The sequence below is a fragment of the Orussus abietinus genome, unplaced genomic scaffold (assembly GCF_000612105.2).
Source record: "Orussus abietinus isolate OABI.00-Male unplaced genomic scaffold, Oabi_2.0 scaffold81, whole genome shotgun sequence".
Classification (NCBI taxonomy): Eukaryota; Metazoa; Arthropoda; class Insecta; order Hymenoptera; family Orussidae; genus Orussus; species Orussus abietinus.
Genome location: NW_019394962.1, coordinates 5,821 through 24,446, shown reverse-complemented (window position 1 = coordinate 24,446; position 18,626 = coordinate 5,821). Strand labels below are relative to the sequence as shown.

The window sequence follows — 18,626 nt, the reverse complement described above, 5'->3', positions numbered from 1 at the left end:
ATATATACATATATATACAAATCCAAATCTCAGCCCACAGGTCGTATGAAAGCGGATTTACACAGAGATGAATTGGGAAGATTGTTCACGGGTAGGTCGCGCGATATCGCATCCAGTGCTGCCCCCCGATGGAGGATGCGGACGACTAATGCACTTGCCACCTGTTACCCCTCAGTGGCGGCGCAACTCATCTCTGCCAGAAATGAGTTACCCCTATCAGAGATGAGCCTGCTCATCTCTGCTACCAACTGATCTCTGCTTTGGACAGTATCTTACACACGTGACACAGGGTGCCATAAAATCACATAAAATGCAGTGATAAGTAGGGAATGATTTCGAGGTCGGCAGAGGTCGGCGACGCTGGCAAACTTTCTAATATTCTTGTATTTTAGTGGGAGTGAATGCAGGTGACAGCCATAGTTTAAACCTGCCGTGAATGTTGAGGTATTAAAGTATCCGTGATTTTAAATAATGGATTTTTTAGCAATCCAAAATGCTGCAATTACACGTCATCCAAAAACGTATAAAGATTACATCCCGTATGGAACAGCCGGCTTCAGAACCAGGTGATTGAGTTTAATTTTTAAATTTCTACAACAGATGGTAATATGTTCACCTTTTAAATATAAGTAAAGTGAATAACACGTGGGTAATAAATAAAGAATTTATTGACAGGAAGCAATGAATGTTATTTTTCATTTTATTCATTTTTGCAACTTGTTATATTAAAGGACTACCTTGAATATAATTATCTTTTGCATCTGTGTGAATTAAAATAGAGAATATGATACTAAGATGTTGCATTAGAAAGAAAATTATGCTACTTAGATCCTTAATTTAGTATAACATTTTTAAAATTCCAGATCCGATATTTTGGATTTCGTTATGTATCGAATGGGGGTCTTAGCGGTGTTAAGATCAATGACAACAAATGGTAATGAATAGATTTACATGAAAATAGCATATTTTTAATTAATTTATAAAATTGTTATACTGTGAATAGATAATAAAGATTGTCATTTAATTATATTTTCTGTCACAAACTGTAATAACAAAGTCTGGCAAATTATTTTTAGCTGCAATTGGTGTAATGATAACAGCTAGTCATAATCCAGAAGTTGACAATGGAGTAAAGCTAGTTGACCCAGCTGGTGAGATGTTGGAAATGTCATGGGAAAAAATTGCAACCGAGCTGGCAAATGTGAATGACTCTGACATTGCATCGACCCTACAACGCATAGTGAAAGAAAAAAATATTAATACATCAAAATCTGCCACTGTTGTCATTGGTAGAGATACTAGAAAGAGTAGTCCTTCTTTAACAAATGCGGTACTTGACGGTGCCACCGTTGCAAAGGGCCAAATTAAAGATTTTGGCATTGTAACCACACCTCAATTGCACTACCTTGTTGTATGTACAAATACTACTGGAGGATATGGAATTCCCACGGTAGAAGGATACTATTTAAAATTGAGTAAAGCTTTTAAGCACGTAAGGAATGGTCAAAGAAATAATGGAAAGTATATTGCTGAGATTCAGTTAGATGCAGCAAATGGCGTTGGAGCAATTGCTATGAAGGAATTTCAGAATCACTTAGGAGATTCCATTTCAGTAGAAATTTTTAATGACGGTAGGGGAGAGCTAAACCATAAGGTAAAATTTAATTAAACGGTTTAATAAGAATGTTGCAGTAATTCTGACATTTGTATATCTAAGCAATGGCAATCATTCTGCATAGTGTGGAGCAGATTATGTTAAAGTTCAACAGAAAAATCCTGAGAATGTTCCAATCAAACCGAATGCAAGATGTGTTACTATTGACGGAGATGCAGATAGAGCTCTGTACTATTATACGGATGAAAATAATAAATTCCATCTGCTCGATGGAGATAGGATATCGACTCTTGTAGCCAGCTATTTCAAAGAGTTGCTTGAAGAAAGTCAACTCAATTTGAAACTTGGATTAGTCCAAACTGCTTATGCAAATGGAGGATCCACAGATTATATCACTAATGTTTTGGTATGCCTTGTGGTATCGAAAAGAATTAATTTATTCATTTGATCATTAATATTAGTTTTAATAACACATTTCAGAAAGTTCCAGTGTCATGTGTTTCAACTGGAGTTAAATATTTGCATCACGAGGCAAAAAAATTTGATATTGGAGTTTACTTTGAAGCAAATGGCCACGGAACTGTCACTGTTAATGATGATGCTATTAAAATTATACGCGAAGCTCAAAATAATACAAGGTAACAAACGTTAATGCTTTGAAGAGATATTAATTTTCACTTTTGCAATTTATTGTATACTTTAAATAATCCTGATTGAATTTTGTACAAATGTTTTAGCCTCTCTAGTAAAGAAAGATTAGGCGCATCTAAATTGGTGACTGTGATCGATATAATTAATCAAACAGTTGGCGATGCACTCAGTGACATGTTATTGGTAGAAACGATACTACATGCGAAAGGTTGGGATCTTGCAACATGGGAGAGCAGTTATAAAGACCTTCCTTACAAACAGTTACAAGTGAAAGTTCAAGATAGAAATATTATTTCCACAACTGATGCTGAAAGAAAATGCTTAACGCCAATTGGTTTGCAGCAAGAAATTGATAATTTAGTATTACGCTATAATAAAGGAAGGGCTTTTGTTAGACCATCAGGGACAGAAGACGTGGTGAGAATATATGCGGAGGCTGAAGTTTCGGCGGATACTGACAAGTTAGCTGCCGAAGTAGCTACAGCTGTTTATAGATTAGCGGGTGGAATTGGGCCTGAACTATCTATTTCAACGTAAAAACGAAAAATGATTCCAATCCTTTTATCTCTTGTTTCGGTACCTATGGAGATAGCATTTTTTCCACATAATTGATAAAAAATTATGTGCTGGTGATATTAAAATATCTTAACTTAAGCTTTAACGGACAATGGTCATACGTAAATATTCTTGTAACATTTTGTATAAAAAGGTTTTATTCTTGCAATAAACACAACAAATCCTTTTAAGTTTGCAATTACACAAATTATAATGATAATTTCGAATCTTTTCGTACAAACTCTTTTGTAGTAGTCTACTCTTTTTAGTAGTTGAAGAAATTATTTCATTATGCGCTGCATGGTTATCAAAATTACTGAATAAAAATGATTTGCGAATTTAACGAAAAGGAAGCAATAACAATATTTGGAGCCACAATAGAAGTTTTAAAATGTTAAGGAAGCATTGTTTTGCTCCTCGATTGTCATGGCAACAATATTGATCCCCATGGAACTTATTTCAATGGACTAGTAATTGAACTTGTGATATGCAGTAGAGTGGAAAAACGATTAATTTTACACGTTATCTTTATTTAGAAAAGATGTGGCAAGACAGTGAAGTTAGATTCGACATTAATTCTGTGTAATTACTTTGATGAGTCATTTGTATAGAAATCAAACCAAGATGTTAACCTAAGCTTTGTAAATAAACATAAGTAATAAGCAATCTGCTTATTTCTGCGATTGAAATATTTAAAACAAGTTATAAAATAAAAATGCTCTTGCATTTGTGAACTGTATTACAATAATAATGTTCAAGATGGGTTTTATTTGATTTAGGCAAATGCAAATGCGGCTTGGAGAATTGCTTATGGATAAACTCGACATGATAGAGGATTCGAAAGGAAATAGTGGTGACACTGGTCGTCTTTTAATAACAAATCTTAGAATTGTTTGGCATTCTATGCTGTTGCCACGGATTAACTTGAGTATGCACACAATAATAATCTAATAGTGCAATGAGTACAGCAACGGAACATTATTCAAAAGTACAGTGTGTCATAAGTATAATTTTATGCCGTAGGTATTGGATACAACACCATCGTAACAGCAAATTCGAAAAATGTGAATACAGATATCACTTTTATTATCCTAAAGTTACAAAATATACTCTTATTCAATTTCTTATCGATACTATCATAATGGTTTTCAGATACACGGAAATAATACACACGCCTTACATATTCTGTGTTCATATCGGAATTGTCGGTATGAGTTTATATTTACTAATCAAATACCAAAAAGTTCACGCAATTTTACATCTCTATTAGGAGTTTACAAGTAAGTTAAGGAACCTAAGCAACGCATTAGGTATATAAACATTACCACCTTGATAACAATTATTTCAGAGCATATTTGTCATCAAAAGTTTATAGAGAGGTCAAACTTAGAAGTGGCATTATTCACGAAAGCCGATTAAGTGTGCTCAATAATGAGAAAGTTCATTCAACACTACCAGGAGTTTGGAATTTATCTACCGAACAGGTGATAGCAGAGCAATTTTACATATACAATTTTCTGTAGAATATCTTATAACGTGCTGAAAAGATTAAGACTCACGCAAGAGTTGTGATATTTAGATTTTATAATACAAGAAATCATTTACATTGAATATTTTTAGGGAACTGTCGGAACATTTATCGTAACAAATTTGAGGCTCGTATGGTTTGCCGACATGAATAATCAGTTCAATGTATCCTTACCGTATCTTACAATTACTAATGTAAGTATTACTGTTAAGATAAATTACTAAATTAAAGGATGGTTTGAAAAGAGTTTAAAAGAGCAATATGTACAATTGTTACTTTTCTTCTATAACAATAGGTTAGCATTAGGTCTTCAAAATTCGGACCAACGTTAGTCGTATTAATTTCGGAAGCTCATGGATCGCTTATTTTGGGTTTTCGAATAGATCCTATGCAAAAATTGTACATCCTTCATAAAGAAATCACATCTCTTCTTGCCGCACACGAAAAATGTCCTATATTTGGAGTGGAATACAAAAACGAACGTCAGGTAAGATAATAATGACGAATTACTGAAGGAAATATTGTATCCACTTATTCTTTTTTTTTTTCGTACATACATTAAAGGTAGAAGCTCCGCCTGAATTCGACGTAGAAGGTTTTACTGAAATTCAAGAAAACGAAAACGAAATCTCTAATGTTATCGGTCTGTATTTTTCTGAAGGCGGAACGACCCAGAGAAAGCCCGTTTTATGTAATTACTTAGGACTTGCAGCAGAAGAGCCACGAAAGGGAAGCTCGTTGCAAACACTTTGGGAATTGTTACCAACGGCCTGAATATCTTATTAAATGGATTTATTTTAGAGTAATGGATTATTTTTATTTTCATTTAGGTATACATTTTCTTTTTGTAAAATAAGATCTATAGTTATTGACAGTACTGCATTCCGTGGCACTACTTCAGATAAAAAGGTATAAATTTTATCAATTAGAAATTTCGAATATTTAAGTTCCCGATAACTATAACAGGATTTCCAGCTTAGCGTGGAATTTAAAATAAACGGGAAGGGTATTCGCATAAATAATATTATCAGTACGTTATGTACTAGGATAAACTTTGACTGGTTTTTTAATCTTGAAAATCTTTAACATACCTTTAACAACAATGCTTAGCTTGGTCTACAATTGGCCTGTGCAACGGATCCTTGATGCTCTGCTACACCTTCCTCGTCTAGACCAGTAGGATGTCCAGAAAATCGATATCCCATATTGATTAACATTAATTCGAAAGGATCACTATTCATACGTAATTGATTTGCTGTTGCGGCATCGTCTAAGTTTTGTATTTCTCGATCATTTACGCTGCCATCCTAAACAAAGAATAAAGGTAGTACTTTCACTCATATACACGCATATACAATAAAATATTACTGTAAACGTTTAGTTCGCTATCATTGCAAGTGAATCTGAATGTTCATTACATAAGTTTGACAAGTGAATTACGTAGTCGATACAAATAAATTCCATTTACATAGTCCAAATATGACATTTAATTATGAAGTAAATGCAAGTCATATTAATAAATTCTAATTATTAAAAATAAAAAGCTGGATATAGATACCTCTGGACGGGGACTCCACAATCGAATAACGGATTCGATTCCACTGGTAGCTAATAAACATGTTGAAGGATGTGGTTGAAGACAGTTCACTATACTCTCGTCTCCATGTAGTACTCTAACGATATTTGTTGTCTTCCGATCCCAAATGAAAAATGATCCATCATCGGAACCCGCGACTATATACTGGCCATTGCTTTTAAAGCAGTCAAAAAATTCATTTTATAAATATTAGAAATAATATAAATAAAATTAAGTAAAAATAATAAACGTTTTCTCACTTTCCAAAAAAGTTGGCTTCCTTTATATCTGTAGTAGTGTTACAATGTCCACAAAACCTCATTTTGTAATCAGACGTATTTCGTCTCCATTCTCGTTCATTAGATGAGATGTGTAGGGAAAACTGATTTCCTTGTGATACATCTTTCCCTACAATATTAGATAAAAAGTTTCACATTACTACTCAGGTATGCAGGACCGTGAAATTCTTAAAAATGTATATTTTTCATAACCAACCAGAATTCAAGGCTTCTTTAATATCTTTTCTTAAGGCTCTACAGACTGAGTTAGATACATATTCGGGAAACTTTTCTTGAAAACTTTCAATGACTTTATATGCGTCAGAGGCACGATGTAAGTCGTAAAGACAACGAGCCAACCTATAAAGAAGGAATAAATAATAATTAGATTACTGTAAATCAGTAAAAAGATCCTTAAAAATCAAGAAATCTAAATTTTACCTGAAATGTGCTTTAACATGTTCTGGGTCGAGTAATAGAGTCATTTGACAATCACGCAATGCAGCATATACATCTCCATCCCTAATAAATATATTTAATGAAATGTCACTGTATTAAACAGAGATTATAAGACAAACAGTAAAAAGGGGACTATCGTTAAATGTTTACCATCCTCTTTTCATAAGAGCAGCAGCTCTGTTAGCAAAAAGTACTGCAGCTGTGGGGCAGTAAGAGAGTGCTTGATTATATAAATTAATTGCCAGAGTATATTTTTGCCGATCGAATTCTCTATTAGCCTAAAAATGTAAACATTATGTTGTTTATTAAGTCAAATTGAAATGTGGTTAATATTGCTTAAATATTTTCATAAGCTTATAAATATGTAAAATAAAAGAACGAATGTTACATTTACATTCACTTCGGTTAAATTACTTTTATTTTTGTGCGTATGGATTTACGTATGTAATCTTATGATTTACATATAATAGAGCACACTAACCTCTAGCTTTAGGCTCTCTACGTAACCAGGCAAATTTTTCGTGTTTGTCATGGTAAATCTGGGTGGATCTTCCAAATTCCTTTCTTCTGTACACCTGTCTAGATCCTGATCCTTTTTGATTGATTCTAAACAAGCATGAGTACAAAATAAAAAGTAAAAGTTACATTCATTCAAGTTAAATATAATTTCCTTACCTGAGCCTTTTCTTGGCAGGTAAGTGTCAAATATTTTGGAATCGTTTTGCTTGTTGATATCAAACAAATAAATCTGTTCACCACCCATGTTAACAAGTAATTCATTTCCATTGGCATTAAATGTAAGATACGTTGCAGCTAAAGTTCTTGCATGATCACGTCTTGAATGTAAGTGACCTGTTTTAAGTAAATTACTATTGTAAAAATAAAAGAACACAACTTATAATCTCCACTATTTAGAATCTTATGAACAAACCTGCAATAAAGTACTGCACGCATCCTAAAGGAACATTATTGTCCGGATCTCCTTCTGCAGGATGTGAGGTTGCTACCGGAACCTACAAGGTGTATAAAATATATAAATTATAAACATGTATTGTTTGAATGAAAATATCATGTGGATAAATGTTAAGCTACGACACCGAGGCATCATAAATACGTACTTTTAAAGGGGCAAGTTTAATCATTCTGCGATCATACATTCGAATATATGCATCGTTTGCTCCAATCGCAATTAATTCTGGCCTTCTGGGATTTATGGAGATGCATTTTGCTTCCGCAAATGGCCCCAAGTGATTGACGAGATTTATAAGAACGCCTTTATGATCAAACGAGGCACAAGAATGTGGTACACGTATATCATACTGTAACACCAAGCCATCTTCTGCTGCACTCCAGAACAGAAAAGGTACACTAGCTGCGGTTGCAATTCTCTTCACTCGGCCAGTATGGCAGCTGCATGTAAGTGTTGTATCGGCAAGTGGTATATTATGGACCCGTATCCTGTTATCCCCTGCACCTGACACCAGTATACTGTCATTCGATTTTGGCATAAACTAAAAGCAAAGAAAAGAATAAACTAAAATAAATACCATGTGTGAATCATGGTGAATAAATATTTTATTGTACAACTATTTGTTGTAGAAAATAATTCAACGTGTGTATGAAATTTATGATATAAAACTAGTTTTATATTGTAATATGAAAATGTACAACATACTTTAACGGAGAAGATGTTTCCATTATGTCCTGTGTGTAGAATCAACTTCTTTTTATAACGAAATGGATCCCATAATATTATTCGGATATCATCGGAAGCAGATGCCAAAATCCTGAATTAAACAAGTTTAATAAAAGAATTTAGTTCACATCGTTGTTAACGCTAAACGATCTATTGCAAATATCTGATATTATATTTTATAACAATATACAAACTCTCCCGTTTCGTTCCACTCCAAACAGTTGACGCAACCACTATGACCGTTCAGTTCCTTTTCTAAACCTAAACGGTTTATAAGACTATCCGTCACATGCCATTTTTGTGATAATACATATGCAGCTGACTCCTGAATAAAGCAATAAATAAATAAATAAAATGTATCAAATTTAATTATAAAACATTATTTAAATACGTGCCATAAAAAGTTATATGTACGATAACTTGTATTTTAGTAAAATGTTTTTAAAAGCATTTTGAATATCAAGTTACGCATAGTATGTCAATTTATTAATCCATTCAAAATATCTATTACGTATGAAATACTATGCAGGGTCATTATCATGTTTTTAAAAATGGGTCATGAAAGACATTTGAATAAAATAAAGAAACGCATTTAATTACTTACATGTATTTCTCTTTGGCGTAACAAATCTACTATTTTATGGTCCACATCCATTCTATTTCGATACATTTTGTTTTTTATTTCATAGCTTGCGCCTTAGTATCTTTTGATAGTTATTACGGTTACATGACTTCGCATGACATTAGTAACCTCATGTTTCCTGAGTCTTCTTATACCAACAAATAAGAAAATATCCATATCATAACCTTTTTTTTCTGATAAAGAGACATTTTCTGCGCCGTGCGAAAATAAACTTTACGTTGAACTTACGTTACAATTAACGGTTGTTACCCGCTGTACGATTGGAAAAACTACGCAACGTATTTCCTATGAAAGCTTGGTCAAAAAAAAGGTGCTGCAATAACCTGCCGGAATCATCTTGAACGTTTCAAAATTTTCGGTTTTCATGCACATCAACTAATGTTTTTTATTTATTATGATGAATATGCAATCCAAACGAGTCTCAAACATTATGCCAGGACGTTGAGTATGTACGTTCTTCCTGTTGGCTTACGAGTAAATAAAGTATGTATGTCAGGCTCTGTGTACGCTTGAGAATAAATTGTAAACTCCATTACACATACACGTAACACAAAAATCTATTCACAGTCTTCTCTATCCCACGTTCTGCCAGGACGGAAAATCAGGTAGAAAGAGTGCGGCGATCAAACCCCTTTATGCTCAGGTGGATCAAACATGACTATAATACATATGCCACACCATAGATAACGCTCTAAACTTTGCATTTCGAGCGGGAAAATTCAAACTATCTTTTACATTACCAATTTAGTACACCAGACCTTCCTAATAAAGCGTTTAAACTCAACTTCTAATATTAATACGTTTTTTTCATTAAAAAAAAAATAAAGGTTTTTCTCTAACTGCTAATGGAGTAGAATGAGTTCAAAAATCGCGCCATTCGAGCCTCTGAGGACAATTCCAGTTTTGTATATACATCCACGAGAGAGCGCTTTTGTGAGCTGATTCATTTGGAATTTGCGACGAAGTGAATAAGAAGTTTTGATTGGCCGTAGAAAACATACGACGGAAGTTCCCCCACTCCAGTATTTCTCTGCAAGCAATCGGAACATCCGTCGCAAATATGTAAATTCTCATAGCTGCTCGGAAAAAAAAGAGCTTGGAGAAATGACCGATAAGTTACCAGGAATTTCTCATCGTTTCCGACGCAACTTACCGCATTTGGAGCTCTAGCAAAGACTAAAATGCATGTAAACTTGAATGGTAAAAGGTGCTGACATAGAATTCATTCCAAGAAGAGCATAGTGGCGCCATCTGTGGGAACGACTCCCAAGTAGACCGCATATTAACCCAGTAGCAGGTATGTACAATGGAAAGGTAACCCTAGATGTCATCAGTCACCGTACTTTTGTCTTCAGTCTCTTGGCAAGTGACGACGAGATACTCTCAGGAGCCGCAAGGTCGTGTGTTGCCCGCGAAACTTTCTACTCTCGCTTTAATAAATTACGCGCCGACGTTGGCGCACTAACGCAAGATTTATTAACTGTACGTACATACTCGTTCGCTGCGAGGCACATTCTATAAATGTCCGCGGAATGTAATTAAGGGTCACCGGGAGTATATTGGTTTTAGGGTACGCGCAAGTTAGTCCGCACCATGAAACGCTAAGGGTGAGGTTAGGTTGCTTCTGAGCGCCAGGCGTTATTTATCGCCGCGGCTCTCAGAATGATACCGCCAATGCATATGATTATGCTAATGTACGGACTTACGGGGGTAAATATCGATGGGGAATTTGCGACAATAGCGGGCATCAAGTGGAACGACAGATGAGCAACCAGACTCGAAACCGGGCACAAAAGTGCAATGTCACCAAGCCATATTATATACCGGTCCGACCAATTTCACATTTATTGGAGTTAGAGCCTTTGCCGCTAAATCGGGCTCAGAGATCGAATCCGAGGGTTGGCAATGCTCGTTAAATGTAAATTGCAACCACCAGCACCCTTCGCAGGAGGGTTTACTCTAATGATTCTGAAAATCCTCGGAGTAATTCCTATTTTTTTCACGCCGAACAAGCGGGGCCACTTCCATTTTCTGAATCTTCCTCTTATGGGAAGAATGTTTATAAGCATGCCGTATATTAAGTATTCTTAAGGTGAAGTGAAACATCCTTCAAATCAGTCGATTCGAATACAACACTTTTTTTTAAGGGTATTAGACCAAACTGTCCGAAACTTTGACACATCACTCCTGATCATCTAAGAATTGTCCTGACACATTCAAAATTTGGATTTTTCAAAAAAATCTTTTAACTCAGTCCAGACCAGAACCAAAATGGCGTCGAGCTCTCATATTTCGATCAATATACAATTATCGAAGGCTCTGATATGAGAATCGAAAGGGTCAGGACAATTTTACGACAATTTAGAACACTCTGGTAATCGATAAACTCGCATTTGAACGGGATAAAGGCAAAAAAAAGTGTTGTATGCGCTTCTTTGCCAAAACTGTGGTAATACGAGGTCTCGGAGTGAAAATTTAATTGACCTGGAAATTCACAGATGGCGCAGGGGTCCCTTTGCAGTGAATTAGGGCCCCAGAAGGCATGAATCCAGAGGATTTTTGGAGTTTTACTTCGATTTCTTTATAATTATTGTACGAAAACGACAGGTGGAATATGCCATTCGGTACAATACACAATATAATTCGACCTAGCTGTCAATATAAAAACGAACGTCGGCAACGTAGGCATTTAGAACAATTTTCTTTATCGACGTCGATCAAGTTCCTCGACGTGTTTCACTTCACCTTAATCATTCTCTTTCTCCTGGCGTGGATCTATGTACCTTTAGGTATATACTTGTATCGGACATTTTCCAAATTATTCATTTAGTATTTATTAGAGCTCGGCCATTTAGTATTGATTAGGGCCAGAGCTTTACTCGCGGATCGGGGCAAATGGAGCTATATCGAGAAATCGAATCCGAGGGCGGTGATTGCTCTTGAAATGTAAATTTCGCCCATCCTCTAGCCTCTTTCGAAGGCAACAGATGTACGATATGAACCTCGAGAGTCTAGTCTCGGGAAGTTCCTACAACAATGACACGCGGTTCGCTATTTCTCGATATTCATATCAGGGATGTGAGCGTATTTTTACTCGATGAATAATTCACCAAGGAACGCGTCTGCTTTGAATTGTACTCGAAAGATTTGCCAATTTTATATTTATTAAAATTACGGCTTTGCTGCTAAATCGATGTGAATGGAGCCGTATCGAGAGATCGAATCTAAGGACCGTGATTGCTTTTCAAATGTAAATGGCACTCACTCTCGAGTCTTTTTTATCATTGTCGGTGCAAATCCAATGGTAAAAGATTTATAGGAGTCTTCAGGGAATCCTTCCGAAGGGTTGTCACGAACTGGATCATTTGTTCTATTGACATTGCCAAACAATGACAGTACCTATTTCAGACAAGATAATTTTATTCCAGGCTTGCCATTTCAACATTACTAAGGGTGTCACTACGATTTACTGTATTGTGCCCTCATTGAACCTTGGGAATTTTTTGTGAAATTCACGACTATCGATGAGGGAAGGACCCTATGCTCATGAAATTTAATTTTCTTTTTTAAATATGTCTCCTTGGTTCTAGTCTGAGATAAGTAAAAACGCTTTTGGTTAAAAAAAAAAAAATTGAAATTTCATGAGCATTGTTCTTTAGGGCCTCCACGATCACGTGCTGAGGTTTCGAAAAATTCGGTGTTCGTCAAGCTTTATAAATATTTGGACTTCTTCATACGTACACGTACGATGCTTTCGTAACATATTAAGGCGAAGTGAAATCCATTTCAAATCAGTCGATTCGAATACAACACTTTTTTTTTAAGAGTATTGGATCAAACTGTTCGGAATTTTGTCACGTGACTCGTGATCATCTAAGAATTGCCCTGACACATTAAAAACTTGGATTTTTGGAAAAAAATTCTTTAACTTAGCCCAGACCAGAACCAATATGGCGTCGAGCTCTCATATTTCGATCAATATACAATTATCGAAGGCTACGATATGAGAAACAAAAGGGTCAGGACAATTTTACGACAATTTAGAACACTCTGGTAATCGATAAACTCGCATTTCAACGGGATAAAGGCAAAAAAAGTGTTGTATGCGCTTCTTTGCTAAAACGATGGGAATACGAGGTCTCGGAGTGAAAATTTAATTGACCTGGAAATCACAGATGGCGCAGGGGGTCCCTCCGCAGTCAATTGGGGCCTCAGAAGTCATGAATCCAGAGTATTTCTGGAGTTTTACTTTGATTTGTTTACAATTAATGTACGAAAACGACAAGTGGAGTACGTCATTTAGGACAATACCCAATATAATTCGACACAGCTGTTAATATAAAAACGAACGTCGGCAACGTAGGCATTTAGAAAAATTTTCTTTATCGACGTCGATCAAGTTCCTCGACGTGTTTCACTTCACCTTAACGGCTCTTCAGGCGGAATAAACGGCGATGATTTCACTTAGAAATGTGTATTCATCCTGGAATTAGTCAGGGTATAAAAATGCGCCCATCCCTGATTTCCGACATGGAGGCAATCACCGTAAGACGTCTTTCCCTCGGAGATCCTTCCAATCAGGGAGCTTAACTCTCGTTCGCCGAGATCAGCTGCGGATTAAGAGCGACGACTTGACAGAGAACCCCGCGGATTTTCGTTACAGGAGAGAAGCCTCCTCGTTCCTTTACCTCGCTACTCCATTCTGTTTTGATCTCCTCCGGTTAAGGTGAAGTGAAACACGTCGAGGAACTTGATCGACGTCGATAAAGACGATTTTTCTAAATGCCTACGTTGCCGACGTTCGTTTTTATATTGACAGCTAGGTCGAATTATATTGTGTATTGTACCAAATGGCATATTCCACCTGTCGTTTTCGTACAATTATTATAAAGAAATCGAAGTAAAACTCCAGAAATCCTCTGGAATCATGCCTTCTGGGGCCCTAATTGACTGCGGAGGGACTCCCTGCGCCATCTGTGATTTCCAGGTCAATTAAATTTTCACTCCGAGACCTCGTATTACCACCGTTTTAGCAAAGAAGCGCATACAACACTTTTTTTGCCTTTATCCCGTTCAAATGCGAGTTTATCGATTACCAGAGTGGTCTAAATTGTCGTAAAATTGTCCTGACCCTTTCGATTCTAATATCAGAGCCTTCGATAATTGTATATTGATCGAAATATGAGAGCTCGACGCCATTTTGGTTCTGGTCTGGACTGAGTTAAAAGATTTTTTTGAAAAATCCAAATTTTGAATGTGTCAGGACAATTCTTAGATGATCAGGAGTGACGTGTCAAAGTTTCGGACAGTTTGGTCTAATACCCTTAAAAAAAAGTGTTGTATTTGAATCGACTGATTTGAAGGATGTTTCACTTCACCTTAATGGCCGTTCATTTGAGCCGCCTATTTTCTACGGTTTAGCAAACGGCACGGTATGTGGCCGCGGCTCACCGCTGACAAAGAATGGAGTACGGATGATAATTGCATTCCGCCGAACTCAAAATGGCTCCGCGAAACTCCGTTCCACGATACCAGGCTCGCCGTCTACCGCGCGGGTAACCGCGTTATTCGGTCAAACGTTACAAATGTGACCGTTAAAGAACAGCGGCTCGGGGATCTTCAAACGACTTTTATACGTGTGCAGAAGCGTCGAGTGCAGGGTCGCTTCTTTGGCCCTGAACGCCGCCGGAATTGCGGGCGTTTAGTGCCTCGGTAAGAGCCGGGACATTACGTGCGAAAATACGGTGCGTCGTGTAAAAGACACCTTTTGGGTTGGACCGACAAACGTATACTTGTATTTTAAGACGATCCAAAAACAGACCGCATGGATTGAGATAAATTTAACGTGGGGTCCGCGACGTGTCCAACGACGCAGGGACGTTTGGGCCTACTTTGCAAGATTTTAACGTTTCCATGCTTCCTGTCCGCCTATTTACCTTAATTATCGAGACAATTTGTTATCCAGAGGGCGATACGCAATTTATGTAATCGTTTCCTGCACACGCGGGGCGACGTTTAAATTATTTCGTCCGACGAAGTGTGAAAGTAACGAAATGTATGCGCTCCATTTGCACCGCTCGGTACACCGCGTTTCGCGCGATATTATCGAAATTATGCGCTCCACGGTCCTATGTCAACGGGATAGTTGCCGAGACAGGCGAAAGAAATTGTCCGGCCGCGGTATATCATTTACGTCATTATTAGCCGGGCACCGAGGGACTCGGTAAAACCTACAATTCGGTGCTCGGCTCTTGAGCCGAGTTCCGTTCGATGAAGCGTGACGACAGGGAAATTTATGCAAACGGTCTGGTTGCGCCAGCAGTCGAGAGTATCGAACCTTTCGCCGATAACTTCCACTTTCGAGAGGTCGAGACGCCGATTCGTGTCGATGGGAGCGTGTTTTCGGAGGCGCCTTGAAGAATCTGTTTACCCTCGAGATAAGTTTGTCATAAGGGCGAGGTCGGCCTCCTTTCGTCCCGGATGAGAAAAGGAGCGCCGATGAACTCTGACCGAAAGATATCCCCAGGGAAGACGTTCTCAGGCCCTGGAACTGGACTAAGAGATAGAACCGACCTCGCGTTAAGGTGAAGTGAAACATCCTTCAAATCAGTCGATTCGAATACAACACTTTTCTTTAAGGGTATTAGACCAAACTGTCCGAAACTTTGAAAAAGTTCATCCATTGTTCAGAAGTCGCGTGGTCGGTCAACGTTTTAAGGTGAAGTGAAACACGTCGAGGAACTTGATCGACGTAGATTAAAAAGAATGGTGGATTTTTTTTGCGAAAATACGGTGCGTCGTGTAAGAAGTGAAAAAGAATGATGGATTTTTTTGCGAAAATACGGTGCGTCNAAATCGTCTTTATCGACGTTGATCAAGTTCCTCGACGTGTTTCACTTCACCTTAAGTATTCGAGTACCGAGGGAAAAGGAAGGATACCGGTTTCGGTATCAATTTCTTTCTCGACCTTAAGCCTGGCTTAGGGGTCTCGAAAGAACCGTAGCATTTCCAAAGAAGGCAGAGACTAAAATTATATACGAGGCCAGCTTAACGCCGGTTCCGAGAAAGCCCGGTGATTCCGGTTCTAGGATTTTGGTACCGGTCCTCGGTTCTGGTATCTCGACATCGCTTTCGAGGCGTTTCAACGAAATCCAAATCGACCGAGCGAAAAGTCCCGGGGACGTGGCTCCAGACGTCCGTCCTTGGGGGGCCGATATCAACCCGGGCTATCATAAGGATAATCCGGCCATGCGTAATGGCCTCCTGCAAACTCAAGTTTATCGGCCAATTGGCATCGGCTTGCTGCTGCGAATTGCGTATTGCGTCCGAACAGGGCCGATCGATTCGCAGTTTGTCAGACCTAATGTATATCGCGAGGCAGAAAAATCAAGACTGACGAATTCTCCCCGAAACTTTTTCCCGTAAGCACTCTCCGCTCTTGATTTACTGCTTATGCGTGCGGCGACTTTATCATTAGAATTGAAACTTGCTTGGTTGATGCAAGAACGAGCTCACCGGTAGCCGTTGAAAGTTTGAGAAATTACATTACTCTTTCTACCGCGTTTATGCCCGGAAAATGTAACGACAACGAGTGTTGGTGAAGCTGTGCTTAAGAAAATTGAGTATTGTTTGTAATTTGCCTTGATTCCGTTTGATCTTACGTTGTCGATACCAGCCAGTAAAGATCCATTCGATCCAAGAATTTCCTTTTTTCTGTAATGTGAATTTTTCACTTAGAGTAGGTTGACATGCGTATAATCGTCTGTGGTATTTTTTTCGTTTCTTTTCTGAACAATCTGTGCAAATTGTGCATCAACCTAGTAGCTTCCGTCCTGCGTATCTGGACGAGGGGTTTGAACGAAATCCAAATCGACCCGGCGAAAAGTCCTGGGGACGTATCTCGTCCTCGTCCGTCCTTCGGGATTCGATATCATAAGGATAATCCAGCCATGAGTAATGCTCTCATACGAGCAGAAGTTTACCGGCCAATTGGCACGGACCTGCTGGCGCAAATTTCAGATTGCGGTAAACAAATTGTACCTCCTAGGAGCAAAACGTGTCGCGGGATAAAAAGGAGAATCGTCGAGGTTTCGCTAACTGACTCTGCAAAGTCCTGACCTATCCCACTCCGAGCCATGGAGCCAGAATTACACGTTACTTCGGGTTCCCGGCTGACAGTGAAAAAAATGACATTCTATTTGCACGAAAGGCCACGACTTATCATCTGTTGAACCACCTGATTGGAGTGAGGCGGCCTGAAGAACATTTGAGCAACATTTGGCCATGGACAATGCGAGGCACTCTTTCTCGAAGGAGTGTCCTGCACGTGGTTAGAAAATAGCTAGAGAAAAGACTCAACTAGGACTTCGAACAATTCGGATGTTTTGTCTCCGCACTGGGACCTACTTGTTAGTGCGTAACCAGGACACGCGTTTGTACCGCGAATTCATATTGACAAATTGTATTCTCTATCCGTTATTTTATTAGTACAATAAATTGTTATTGTTGTGTTTCATTTACATTAGTGCGTGGTGCAAATTCAACGGACCCTGAATTTACCCGCCAGGAACTTAACTCAGCGCTCACTTCTAAACGGCGCAAACATCATCTGAAACGTGTAAAAATGTAGGTTCCGATTTTCTAGCTTCTTTTTATTCGTCGATTGCCGTCAATATACAGGGGCAAATCTCAGGCTGCGTTAAACAAACCAATCGACCTGCTCCTTACGGACAGGTAAAACGTGTCATTTTAAGACGGAAGATTATGGAGCGTTGCGCAACCAAGGCCCCTGGGCTGTCTCGTTCTGAACCAACAGAGTTGCCGGCAGGAAGAAAAAAAAAAGAAGAAGAAGAAGAAGATAAAATGAAAGAAACTAGGAGGTATTCTCATGCCAAACCTCCGGGTCGTAAACCGGCCCCGAGGACTGCATGGAAAAGGTTGGTGTCCTTCCACTTGGCCGGCATAAAAGAGACGGACCGTGTTTACGTTCTCAAAAAATGAATCATTCGGCCCGAGAGGAGCTACCTACTTCCTGAGATGCCACTTCAAATAATCAAGTTTATTCCGGGGAATTTAAAGCGGTTCAATTTAAGGACGAGCACAGAGGAGTATTTACAAAGGTCCGTCTGTGGATCAAACATCGTTACGAACTATGAGCTAGGAATTGTTGACCTCGTTGTAAAAGAATGTCTGAATAGCTCTTGATTGTCCGGTAAATTTTCTGGATCTTTGGAAGTATCCCAGGATATCTTGGAATGATACAAAGCAGCGTAAAGTGCGGCGTAAAGCACCGGTACAATTATATGAAGTACGTGGACAGCTTATCCCTCGGTCGTTCACGCAACATTCTGATTCACCTGGCGTACAGCACCGATCTGTCATCATTGCTTTGATGGACACGAGGAGTTTTCTAAACCTCTCGTACAACCAGATGGATAGGCGTGAATACAATTAAATGTCGATAAATCATTCGCTTCTTATGTACTAAGTGGATTGTTATTTATCAATGCATCACCGGAGCGGTCGTTCCCAACCATTGATACAAGTTCGACATATAGGTAGTTCTAAATATTCAATGAGCTGTCGATATTAATAACTGACCATAATACGTGGAATATTAATAACT

The 18,626-nt window shown here is 38.2% G+C and overlaps 3 protein-coding genes across 7 annotated transcripts; 2 read left to right on the top strand and 1 right to left on the bottom strand.

Annotated features, from left to right (window-relative positions):
- The first annotated feature begins 97 nt into the window (after window positions 1-97).
- LOC105695262 (phosphoacetylglucosamine mutase) lies at window positions 98-3,012 on the top strand. Its single transcript, XM_012416668.1, has 8 exons — window positions 98-322; window positions 393-407; window positions 485-566; window positions 864-934; window positions 1,077-1,654; window positions 1,740-2,021; window positions 2,096-2,253; window positions 2,353-3,012. Coding segments are annotated over exons 1-8 (1,638 nt in total). The 5' UTR covers window positions 98-321; the 3' UTR covers window positions 2,804-3,012.
- Window positions 3,013-3,126: 114 nt separating this feature from the next.
- Window positions 3,127-5,146, top strand: LOC105695263 (Bardet-Biedl syndrome 5 protein homolog). Its single transcript, XM_023433563.1, has 8 exons — window positions 3,127-3,403; window positions 3,601-3,749; window positions 3,845-3,885; window positions 3,974-4,101; window positions 4,170-4,305; window positions 4,442-4,543; window positions 4,645-4,836; window positions 4,914-5,146. The coding sequence occupies exons 1-8, from the start codon at window positions 3,363-3,365 to the stop codon at window positions 5,121-5,123; spliced, it is 999 nt and encodes a 332-aa protein (XP_023289331.1). The 5' UTR covers window positions 3,127-3,362; the 3' UTR covers window positions 5,124-5,146.
- On the bottom strand, window positions 4,711-9,642 carry LOC105695261 (WD and tetratricopeptide repeats protein 1). 5 transcript variants are annotated; one of them, XR_002762308.1, is made up of 16 exons: window positions 9,230-9,642; window positions 8,963-9,125; window positions 8,553-8,683; window positions 8,338-8,449; window positions 7,781-8,173; window positions 7,594-7,675; window positions 7,338-7,514; window positions 7,144-7,268; window positions 6,813-6,940; window positions 6,645-6,725; window positions 6,421-6,563; window positions 6,186-6,333; window positions 5,908-6,100; window positions 5,441-5,656; window positions 4,907-4,950; window positions 4,711-4,801 (listed from the first exon to the last, which is right to left on the bottom strand). XR_002762308.1 is itself a non-coding variant. In XM_012416665.2 (15 exons), the coding sequence occupies exons 2-14, from the start codon at window positions 9,026-9,028 to the stop codon at window positions 5,456-5,458; spliced, it is 1,980 nt and encodes a 659-aa protein (XP_012272088.1). In that variant the 5' UTR covers window positions 9,029-9,125; window positions 9,230-9,642; the 3' UTR covers window positions 4,821-4,950; window positions 5,441-5,455. The 5 variants fall into 5 exon arrangements, 4 of the variants coding, with proteins under 4 accessions (XP_012272088.1, XP_012272089.1, XP_012272090.1 ...); XM_012416665.2 differs by lacking the exon at window positions 4,711-4,801 and having other exon boundaries at window positions 4,821-4,950; XM_012416666.2 differs by lacking the exons at window positions 4,711-4,801; window positions 4,907-4,950 and having other exon boundaries at window positions 5,430-5,656; window positions 9,230-9,468; window positions 9,544-9,629.
- Window positions 9,643-18,626: the final 8,984 nt, after the last annotated feature.